At 40.4% G+C, this 12,358-nt stretch overlaps 2 protein-coding genes across 2 annotated transcripts in view; both read right to left on the reverse strand.

The window, feature by feature from the left end:
- The window catches only part of LOC308073743 (limbic system-associated membrane protein-like), a 398,830-nt gene that overhangs the window by 48,191 nt on the left and 338,281 nt on the right, over window positions 1–12,358 (reverse strand). The window lies entirely within an intron of this gene.
- Window positions 1–12,358, reverse strand: part of LOC308105755 (uncharacterized protein) — a 64,457-nt gene that overhangs the window by 23,774 nt on the left and 28,325 nt on the right. The window contains exons 3-7 of the mRNA XM_080456682.1: window positions 12,030–12,075; window positions 11,590–11,829; window positions 9,595–11,365; window positions 1,767–1,940; window positions 1,506–1,679 (exon numbers count right to left, since the gene is read on the reverse strand). Of these exons, the coding sequence (XP_080312808.1) occupies window positions 1,506–1,679; window positions 1,767–1,940; window positions 9,595–11,365; window positions 11,590–11,829; window positions 12,030–12,075 (2,405 nt within the window). The remainder of the gene's footprint in view (window positions 1–1,505; window positions 1,680–1,766; window positions 1,941–9,594; window positions 11,366–11,589; window positions 11,830–12,029; window positions 12,076–12,358) is intronic.

Raw genomic sequence — 12,358 nt, forward strand, 5'->3', positions numbered from 1 at the left:
GGCTGAGACCCAGTTTGTTTGATGGGGCTTGGTCCATATAAAAGTCAAGTGGCCAAGTTGTCTCAAAAATAAAGTTCTCTTCACTTCACTGTCTAATGACTGTTGACCAAACTGAGTAAAGAATACAACGTTTTTCTCCAACCTTTTTGTGTTTCAACATCTTTTGGGAGCTACGTTTCACCTCCGAATTACACTAGCCCATAAAGTGAACTATTATATCCAATGCATCCCCTTTGACTGTTTTACATACGTTCCCATTTACAACATACAAGGCAGAGGTTTACGTATCAGTCACACCCACTCCATTTTTATTGGGTAAAGCACAGTTTAAATCCTGATCAAAGGCCTGCCCCCAAGAAAAGCTCCTATCCAAGTATTTTGTGAGATCTGCTGACAGATTAGATTATGCATGTGGGAGCAGATAAAAAAGGTAAAATAAGTGAAGTAGTAGCTGGCTGGGATCCCTTTTTACCTACTATGTGGCCACTTAAGCTGCTACTGCTAGGCCGATTAACTGTGGGGTTAAGATCATCATGGCAGCCATCAAATCATAAAATAATGAAATGCCTGGACTAAAGAATAACCTCATGGGGAGGAGTGCATTTAAGTATGAGATAGAAAGAGGGGAAGCAGCTGCTCATTCAGGAATTTATTTTTCAACCTACACTTTAACTGATAAGCAGATTAACATTTTGCTTTGATTTTATTAGGACAAAACATTTTTGGTAATTAATCAAAACGCTATACTTTGGTTTGGTTTTGGATTAACACTTTTATCTTAATTTGATTTCATCTTGAGTTTTCTGAGTTAAATGGATTTGCAAGCTCATAGTGCGGCACAAAGTGACGCACTATGAACTTATACTGTATAACTGCAATTTGTTTGAATAGCCAAAGTATATAATGACACAGATGCTTTCCTGGTTTTAATGAGTTCTGCAGGTTTAAAGGAGTAGTTCACCCAAAAAATTACTTATTTTCTATCAATTACACACCCCATGAAGCCTTGAATTCATGGCTTCATTTTATAATTTTAGTCGTATTCCTGAGCCAATAATTGTATTTCTGGTAGGAGACACACAGAGTCTACTTTGTGTCTCCTACCGGATACATTAGCATCTTTCCGCCGGTAATCAAATTATTGGCTTAGGAATGAGACAAAAACGAAAACAAATCCATGAATTCAAGGCTTCTTGGGGTGTGCTATTCATAGAAAAGTCTTTTTTGGGTAAACTACTCCTTTAAAGAGTTCTACAGGTTTTAAGGGATTAACTTTTTCTCCTCAAACTCTGAATGTTACACAGAGAAAATGAAGTATAGTAAATCAACAAAATATGACTCTTTAATACAGATCTATAAAAGGCCAAATTCAATGAATAAAGGGTGAAACGTAGTGAACATTTTATATTTTCTACTTTAGCTGCAAATTATTTAATTTGCATTGTTGCTTATATATATGCACGTGCACCAGCTAAAATTGGTTGAAAAGGTTAAGGAATACTGACCTGACGGTCTCCAGTTTACAGTCTGGACTCCCCAGTCCACCAGAGAGCTCTTTCACTCCCAAATCCTGTAGATCGTTGTTGCTGAGGTCCAATTCCCTCAGGCTGGAGGACTTGGAACTGATAGCAGATGACAACGCCTCACAGCATTTCTCTGATAGGTTACAGCCACTCAGGCTGAAGAGGAAAAAAGTTATATAATCATATATTTAACATATATGCACGTGCACCAGCTGAAATTGGTTAAGGTTAAGGAATACTGACCTGACGGTCTCCAGTTTACAGTCTGGACTCCCCAGTCCACCAGAGAGCTCTTTGACTCCCAAATCCTGTAGATCGTTGTTGCTGAGGTCCAATTCCCTCAGGCTGGAGGACTTGGAACTGATAGCAGATGATAACGCCTCACAGCATTTCTCTGATAGGTTACAGCCACTCAGGCTGAAGAGGAAAAAAGTTATATAATCATATATTTAACATATGTGCACGTGCACCAGCTGAAATTGGTTGAAAAGGTTAAGGAATACTGACCTGACGGTCTCCAGTTTACAGTCTGGACTCCCCAGTCCACCAGAGAGCTCTTTGACTCCCACATCCTGTAGATCGTTGTTGCTGAGGTCCAATTCCCTCAGGATGGAGGACTTGGAACTGATAGCAGATGATAACGCCTCACAGCATTTCACTGATAGGTTACAGCCACTCAGGCTGAAGAGAACAAAGTTATACAATCATATATTTAATATCATGTAATATAAATATGACCTTTTATGTTAAATGTATCAAGTTATCAGTTCACCTACAGAGCTCTTTTTGAGGCTTTGACCACTGGCAGCAGCATCAGAAGAGCCTCCTCTGATGCTTGGTATTTCTTCAAGTCAAACACTTCTAGCTCCTTGTCTGATGACACCAACACTTTGAGATGGGAGTTGGATCTCAGAGCCGAGACCAGATAAGAACAGCTTTCCTTTGAGATCATATTGCTGGACAACCTGCACACACGCACGCGCGCATACACACACACACACACACACACACACACACACACACACACACGCACGCACGCAGGCAGGCACACACGCAGGCAGGCAGGCAGGCAGGCAGGCAGGCAGGCAGGCACGCACACACACACACACACACACACACACACACACACACACATACACACACACACACACACACACACACACACCACGCACAAACACACACACACACACACACACACACACACACACACACACACACACACACACACACACACACACACACACACACACACACACACACACACACACACACACACACACACACACACACACACACACACACACACACACACACACACACACCACACACACAGGTTATGTCAATACAATGTTGCCGCTTTTTCATAACAAAATAACCTTTGCTATTTGAATCTTAGGGCTGAGACCCAGTTTGTTTGATGGGGGCTTGGTCCACATAAAAGTCAAGTGGCCAAGTTGTCTCAAAAATAAAGTTCTCTTCACTTCACTATCTAATGACTGTTGACCAAACTGAATAAAGAATACAAAGTTTATCTCCAACCTTTTTGTGTTTCAACATCTTTTGGGAGCTACGTTTCACCTCCGAATTACACTAGCCCATAAAGTGAACTATTATATCCAATGCATCCCCTTTGACTGTTTTACATACGTTCCCTTTTACAACATACAAGGCAGAGGTTTACGTATCAGTCACACCCACTCCATTTTGATTGGGTAAAGCACAGTTTAAATCCTGATCAAAGGCCTGCCCCCAAGAAAAGCTCCTATCCAAGTATTTTGTGAGATCTGCTGACAGATTAGATTATGCATGTGGGAGCAGATAAAATAGGTAAAATAAGTGAAGTAGTAGCTGGCTGGGATCCCTTTTTACCTACTATGTGGCCACTTAAGCTGCTACTGCTAGGCCGATTAACTGTGGGGTCAAGATCATCATGGCAGCCATCAAATCATAAAATAATGAAATGCCTGGACTAAAGAATAACCTCATGGGGAGGAGTGCATTTAAGTATGAGATAGAAAGAGGGGAAGCAGCTGCTCATTCAGGAATTTATTTTTCAACCTACACTTTAACTGATAAGCAGATTAACATTTTGCTTTGATTTTATTAGGACAAAACATTTTTGGTAATTAATCAAAACGCTATACTTTGGTTTGGTTTTGGATTAACACTTTTATCTTAATTTGATTTCATCTTGAGTTTTCTGAGTTAAATGGATTTGCAAGCTCATAGTGCGGCACAAAGTGACGCACTATGAACTTGTACTGTATAACTGCAATTTGTTTGAATAGCCAAAGTATATAATGACACAGATGCTTTCCTGGTTTTAATGAGTTCTGCAGGTTTAAAGGAGTAGTTCACCCAAAAGATTACTTATTTTCTATCAATTACACACCCCATGAAGCCTTGAATTCATGGCTTCATTTTATAATTTTAGTCGTATTCCTGAGCCAATAATTGTATTTCTGGTAGGAGACACTAAAGGCGGCTTTCCATATACATGGACTTACCTAGCCCCACCCCACACCGCCCACCACAGCGACGGTTTCCACTACAATGAAGTGGGTAGAGTGGTGTAGAGTGGTGTGTAAGTGGTACTAAACTGGTGCCTAAAAAGTACCCAGTCTTGGGTAGGTCTGAGCTGGGCTAAGCGGGGCTAAAGCTGTGACGTATAACTCTGCTGCTACTGATTGGTCGGCTCACAGCTGTGTCTGTCCACTCAGGTCTCTGTAAAATGTAAACACTACGGTAGCAGTGTTGCCATGTCCACTTATTATAAGCAACATTGGGCTTATTTTTCTGTAAAGTTGCTTGTAAATATTGGTAGTACTTTTACTCCACTACAATTATCTGAAAACGTATTAGTTACTTTTCAGATATAAATGATTACATTATAAAACATACATTAACCACTTAAGCCCTATTTTATACCTAGGCTATTTGAAAATATCCGATCTACAAGCTCACAACGCATCGCATCATTGTAGATCTGCTATTTTCAAACATTTTAGTACTTACTTTTGGTACCTTAAGTATTTTGATACCAATAGTTTTTGTACTTTTACTCAAGTAATTCCAGACTTTCACTTGTAGAGTGCTTCTACATTGCAGTATTGATACTTTTACTTAAGTAAAACATTTGAGTACTTTTTCCACCACTGCTTGTTTCTAAAATGTAGTTGATTATTTGGGGCTTGTTTCCATATGTTGTTGAAACCAGTGGTTCTTAAACATTTTCATGTCAAGGACCCCCAAAAGTTTGTAGATCTGCTATTTTAAAATAGCCGTAGATAGTCGCTTCTTTTGGGATTGTTTTCATAGACCTGATTGCTTATTTTTTTCTGCTAAACCTGGCAACAATGAATGTGCGACGATACACGCTAATAATGTTTTTTATATAAGTGATGGCAACGTGTTTAGACACCACACAGGTCTTCCCAACAATAGCGAAGATTAAAGTCAGGGTGAACATGGCCAAATAATAACTTAAGAGCGAAACTAGCTCTGAGGAAGCACGCTAGCATTTAGGCTAACCCTGTAGACTGAGGCTAAGTTGGTGTGTTAAAGAAAGGGGCGTTGATTTCCTTCGGGAGGGGAGGGGAGGGTGGGGATTTTGCGAGTGGGGACTTTTGTGCAATGGAAAACGCAAGACATTTTGAAGCGGTGCGGTGCGGTTCTGGACTGTACTGGACAGTGTCGTGCTTAAGCTGTGATGGAAAAGCGGCTAAAGAGTCTACTTTGTGTCTCCTACCGGATACATTAGCATCTTTCCGCCGGTAATCAAATTATTGGCTTAGGAATGAGACAAAAACAAAAACAAATCCATGAATTCAAGGCTTCTTGGGGTGTGCTATTCATAGAAAAGATTTTTTTTGGGTCAACTACTCCTTTAAAGAGTTCTACAGGTTTTAAGGGATTAACTTTTTCTCCTCAAACTCTGATGTTTACACAGAGAAATTGAAGTATAGTAAATCAACAAAATGTGACTCTTTAATACAGATCTATTGAAGGCCAAATTCAATGAATAAAGGGTGCAACGTAGTGAAAATATTATATTTTCTACTTTAGCTGGATATTATTTCATATGCATTGTTGCATATATATATATATATGCACGTGAACCAGCTGAAATTGGTTGAAAAGGTTAAGGAATACTGACCTGACAGTCTCCACTTTACAGTCTGGACTCCCCAGTCCACCAGAGAGCTCTTTGACTCCCACATCCTGTAGATCGTTGTTGCTGAGGTCCAATTCCCTCAGGATGGAGGACTTCGAACTGATAGCAGATGATAACGCCTCACAGCATTTCTCAGATAGGTTACAGCCACTCAGGCTGAAGAGAACAAAGTAGTACAATCATATATTTAATATCATGTAATATAAAGATGACCTTTTATGTTAAATGTATCAAGTTATCAGGTCACCTACAGAGCTCTTTTTGAGGCTTTGACCACCGGCAGCAGCATCAGAAGAGCCTCCTCTGAAGCTTGGTATTTCTTCAAGTCAAACACCTCCAGCTCCTTGTCTGATGACACCAACACTTTGAGATGGGAGTTGGATCTCAGAGCCGAGACCAGATAAGAACAGCCTTCCTTTGAGATCATACTGCTGGACAACCTGCACACACACACACACACACACGCACACACACACACACACACACACACACACACACACACACACACACACACACACACACACACACACACACACACACACACACACACACACACACACGTTATGTCAATACAATGTTGCCGCTTTTTCATAACAAAATAACCTTTGCTATGTGAATCTGAGGGCTGAGACTCAGTTTGTTTGATGGGGCTTGATCCATATAAAAGTAAAGTGGCCAAGTCGTCTCAAGAATAAAGTTATCTCTACATCACTGTCTAATGGCTGTTGACCAAACTGTGGGGTTAAGATAATCATGACAGCCATCAAATCATAAAATAACGAAATGCCTGGACTAAAGAAGGACCTCATGGGGAGGAGTGCATTTAAGTATGAGGTAGAAAGAGGGGATGCAGCTGCTCATTCAGGAATTTATTTTTCAACCTACACTTTAACTGATAAGCAGATTAACATTTTGCTTTGATTTTATTAGGACAAAACATTTTTGGTAATTAATCAAAACTCTTTACTTTGGTTTGGTTTTGGATTAACACTTTTATCTTAATTTGATTTCATCTTGAGTTTTCTGAGTTAAATGGATTTGCAAGCTCATAGTGCGGCACAAAGTGACGCACTATGAGCTTGTACTGTATATCTGCCATTTTTTTGAATAGCCAAAGTATATAATGACACAGATGCTTTCCTGGTTTTAATGAGTTCACCCAAAAAAATACTTATATTCTATCAATTACACACTCCATGAAGCCTTGGGAATTCATGGATTATCTTTATAGTTTTAGTTGCATTCCTGAGCCAATAATTTCATGACCAGTGTATATCCGGTAGGAGACACAAAGAGTCTACTTTGAGTCTCCTACCGGATACATTAGCATCTTTCCGCCGGTAATCAAATTATTGGCTTAGGAATGCGACAAAACCAAAACAAATATATGAATTCAAGGCTTCATGGGGTGTGCAATTCATAGAAAATAAGTAATTTTTGGGGTGAACTACTCCTGTAAAGAGTTCTACAGGTTTTAAGGGATGTTTACACAGAGAAAATGAAGTATAGTAAATCAACAAAATAGGACTTTTTAATACAGATCTATTGAAGGCCAAATTCAATGAATAAAGGGTGCAACGTAGTGAACATTTTATTTTTTCTACTTTAGCTGCATATTATTTCATTTGCATTGTTGCTTATATGTGACTGGGTACAATGGTTTATGCCGCAAGGTGGCATTTTTCATTTTTTTGTTTTTTAATAGACTACTAAAGTACAGAATATAAGCTTTCATATGATGTATCATTCATTGAAATTGGAACAAAATTGAAGAAGATGCTCATTTGAATCTTGTTATCTATAATAGTCCAAACTGAGATAATCCCTTCTAAAGAATTGTCACTTCTAGCACCTCTCAGCTCCAGGTAATGGGCGTGAACAATGGGTAATTTATTCAACCTAGCCACTCCTCTAATCACTCCCCCATTGACACCTTTCAGTCAGCTGTCCACTCTATACAATATTTAGTGCCAGGAACCCCCATACAGGATCTGTGTTGTAAAAAATAGGCATATTAAATAATTATCAGATAGATTTAATAAAATATTTATTTGAAAATAGCAGATCTACAAGCTCACAATGCATGCTTGTAGATCGGCAATTTTCAAATAGCCGATGTAAGTAAATCTATTTATAAAATGTATATATTTTTTTGTATAAGATGTACTGTATATAGGGTTAAATGCTTAGAAAACAGAATAGCCTAAAGACCAGTGTGGTCTAGGGCTTTCACTATGAGTGAGAGAAACAAGCGACGAGCAACACTGACTCAGGCACCCGCTAGGTAGCAATATCTAGCCCTGTGAAACTTCAACCTGGTGTTTGCACTTTCTCCATTTACAGCCCGTACATCTACATAAACGTTCAGATTTTAAATATAAAGTGCTTACCCCATGGCCACAGATGTTACAATTCACTTCGGGTGGGTATAAGTACCCGTATCTTCAGCATTGTTCAATAAAAAGCATTTTAATCCAATCGGCGGCCGAGAGTTATAATGGATCAGAGTGCAATACACCTCCCAACCGATGCGGTCGCGTAGTTGAAAGCAAATGGATAAAATGGCCACCGATCGTATTAAAATGCTTTTTATTGAACAATAGGGAAGATACGGGTACTTATGTGGGCCCGTACAAAATTGTAACATCCGTGGCCATGGGTTAAACACTTTATATTTGAAATCTGAACATTTATGTAGATGTACGGGCTGTAAATGAAGAAAGTCCAAACACCAGGTTGCAGTTCAGGCAAGACACTCGCCACAACGAGCTAACAAGGCTATGCTATCTAGCCTAGCTACACGTTGTTTTGTCCACATCTTCAGTGGAATACTTCCATACAAACGAACGTCGAGCGGCCTGTTTAGCTGAAAGGTTGGTATAGCTCAAAATGAGGGGGGGGGGGGGGGGGTCATCAAACACACAGAGGAAAATTAATGAATAATCCTTTCTGCTGAGCAGATCAGAGCAACTTTCGCTATGCGCCGAAAGTTTAGCAACAACGGCATAGCTTCAGAGACCAGTGTTGCCAGATTCTATGAGAGAAATACGCAACCAGGTCTAGGAAAACAAGCCCAAAAGAAGCGACTATGGGCCACATGAGCACTTTAAACCTACTGTATACATCTGCTATTTGAAAATAGCAGATCTACAAGCTCAAAACGTGTCGTATCGCCAGCGACGCACTGTGAGCTTGTAGATCTGCTATTTTCAAATACAATCTTGGGGGCTAAATTATAATAAAAATACCTGGCAACACTGGCTCGTGAAGATAGCTATGACCAATCGAAACCACTATGCAAAATCTCGGCCAAGTGTCTCTCCACCCCCAAACACACACACAAACTCGCACAAAAGCAGCCTACTTTGCAATACAAATGTAACCATTTAATGATTCTAAAACTTCTAAAAAGACTATATTTTGCAATACAAACCTTCTTCGACATTCGAACTGTGTTAATATGAGAAAAAAAAAAAAACAGAAAAACACAACAACAACAAAAATCGATCTAAATGTACTATTTTCTACTGATTGTCAACTGGCGACATGAGGCAGGTTTGACCAGTAGCAGTCACATATATGCACGTGGACCAGCTGAAATTGGTTGAAAAGGTTAAGGAATACTGACCTGACGGTCTCCAGTTTACAGTCTGGACTCCCCAGTCCACCAGAGAGCTCTTTGACTCCCACATCCTGTAGATCGTTGTTACTGAGGTCCAATTCCCTCAGGATGGAGGACTTGGAACTGATAGCAGATGATAACGCCTCACAGCATTTCTCTGATAGGTTACAGCCATTCAGGCTGAAGAGAAAAAAGTTATAAAATCATATATTTAATATCATGTAATATAAAGATGACCTTTTCTGTTAAATGTATCAAGTTATCAGTTCACCCACAGAGCTCTATTTGAGGCTTTGACCACTGGCAGCAGCATCAGAAGAGCCTCCTCTGAAGCTTGGTATTTCTTCAAGTCAAACACCTCCAGCTCCTTGTCTGATGACAGCAAAATGAAGACCAGAGCTGACCACTGAGCAGGAGAGAGTTTGGCTTTGGAAATACTTCCGGATCTCAGGTATTGCTGGATCTCTTCCTCTAAAGAATGATCATTCAGCTCATTCAGACAGTGGAACAGATTGATGCTTCTCTCTGCAGAAGGATTCTTCCTGATCATCTTCTTGATGTACTTGACTGTTTCCTCATTGGTCTGTGACCGACTTCCTGTCTGCTTCAACAGTCTTTTTAAGCGAGGCTGATTGGTCTCCACTGAGAGGCCCAGCAGGAAACGAAGGAACAAGTCCCAGTGTCCATTTGGACTCTCTAAGGCCATGTGTACAGCACTCTGGTAGAGATGATTCAACTTTCTAAACTTCATCAATTTGAAGGTTGACAGTAGGTTGACACCATTGTTGACACATCTGCTATAGACATGGAGAGCAGCCAGAAACTCTTGAACACTCAGATGGACAAAGCAGAACACTGTGTCCTCGTGCATCCCACGGTCCTTTGCAAAGATCTGTGTGAACACTCCTGCGTACTGTGCAGCATTTTGGGCTATGCCACACTCTGCCAGGTCTTCTTCATAGAAGATCACGTTGCCTTTCTTCAGCTGTTTAAAAGCCAGTTTTCCCAGAGACAGAATGGCCTGTTCTGGATTTGAATCAAACTTTCCATGAGTTCCGACTTGATACTTGTCCTCCTTGTGTTTGGAATGAAGGTCAATGAAGTGGAGGTACACCTCAGTCTGGGTATTTGGCATCGGGCCTTTCTCCTCTGTTCTCGACATGTCCTCCATAACGTTAGCAGTGATCCAACAGAAGACTGGGACGTGACACATGATGTGGAGGCTTCGTGATGACTGGATGTGTGAGATGATTCTGGCCTGGTTCTCATCACCACTGAATCTCTTCTTGAAGAACTCCTCCTTCTGGGGGTCAGTGAACCCTCTCACCTCTGTCACCCTGTCGAAATAATTAGAAGGGATCAGACCGGCTGCTGCAGGTCGTGTGGTTAGCCAGATGCAAGCAGTAGGAAGCAGGTTTCCATTGATGAGGTTTGTCAACAGTCCACCCACTGAGGTTTTCTTTGTGACATCAGTGCAGATCTTAGTGTTGCGGAAGTCTAGGGCAATCCGACACTCATCAAGGCCATCAAAGATGAACACAACGTTGTACTTGTCGAAGCTGCAGATTACGGATTCCTTGATTTCACCAAAAAATGTAGTAAGAAGTCCCACCAAGCTGTAAGTCGTCTCCTTCTCCAAATTCAGCATTCGGAAAGTGAATGGAAACAGGAAGTCGATTTCCTGGTTGGATGTGCCTTCTGCCCAGTCCTGAGAGTACTTCTGAGTTAGGACGGTTTTCCCGATGCCAGCCACTCCCTTCGTCATCACTTTTCTGATTGGGTCATTTTCTCCAGATAAAGGTTGAAAAATGTCTTTGAATTTGATTTGTGTTTCTTTTGTGGGTGGTTTCCTAGACAATTTTTCAATCTGTCTGACTTCATGTTCATTGTTGACCTCTCCACTCCCTCCCTGTGTGATGTAAACCTCTGTGAAGATCTGATTCAGTTGTGTTTTCTTTCCTTCACTTGTGATCCACTCAAACAGACATTGAAACTTCTGTGTCAGATTAGACTTCAATTGTTGTTTACAGGCAGCAGCAAGACTTTCTAAAATGACCAAAGAACAGAGGACATCAGTGAGTGCATATTATGGTAAATGTGGTCCTCATTGAGAGGTCTTTGTAATGTTGGTTCTATGGTTGTTGCTAAGCTGTAATAAATTGTGTGATGCAATTGAGGAGCTTAATTTCTCATAATATGTTATTGCTTTGGGGACGTTGGTATAACAAATACTACTAATAATATTAATTTAGCAGTACATAAGGTCCTACCTGGCCTCTCCGACAGGTCTGGTTGGTGTTGTTTAAGGGCATTGTAAAATGCTGCTTGGATGGCTGTTCCCCCTTTATCGATCGCCATGTACAGTTCTCTCATTTGGTCCATGCTTGTCTCCTTGGCTTTAATCTTGGCATAGAGCTCAGGATGGACCATGGTTCCTAGACTGTCTACTATAGGCATGACTGTGGTGACATTTTGAATCAACTGTGCCCTCTGCTGGATCACAAAATGTGCTGTTTGCAAGAGAAAAAGAGAGTGGTTGAGATAAATGTATCACAGAAAATGTTCATTATGTGAATGCAAAATAAAGCTCTCTGCATCTGTACACCCCCACAAGAATAGTGGTGGAATAACTGGTAGATTCATAGTTTGGGAATATGATATTGAGTATGTACATCCTGGTAAACAGAAGGTAGCACCAGAAAAAGCTCACCTTTTTCTGCATCCATCTTTTCTGAAGTCAAGCCGTCACCAGCACCCTGTTGTACACAGTCATGTTATTTTAATCATATCATGCCTGAGTGCTATTGTTCAACATTACGTCTTGTACTTAGCAATAACCACCTCATTGCATCAACATATGCAATGGGGTGGTATATGCAATGTAATATTTCATTGGGCATTAGGCCTTAAGCTTAATTTATACTTCAGGGTAAACAGTAAATTGTAAACATATCAATCAACCGGTTTCAGACGTCAAAATGATAATAAATATGCCAAACTATTAACAAATATTTCAGTAGAATATGAATGACAACTCAT

Source organism: Gymnoscopelus braueri (genome assembly GCF_963280865.1).
Source record: "Gymnoscopelus braueri genome assembly, chromosome: 18".
NCBI lineage: Eukaryota > Metazoa > Chordata > Actinopteri > Myctophiformes > Myctophidae > Gymnoscopelus > Gymnoscopelus braueri.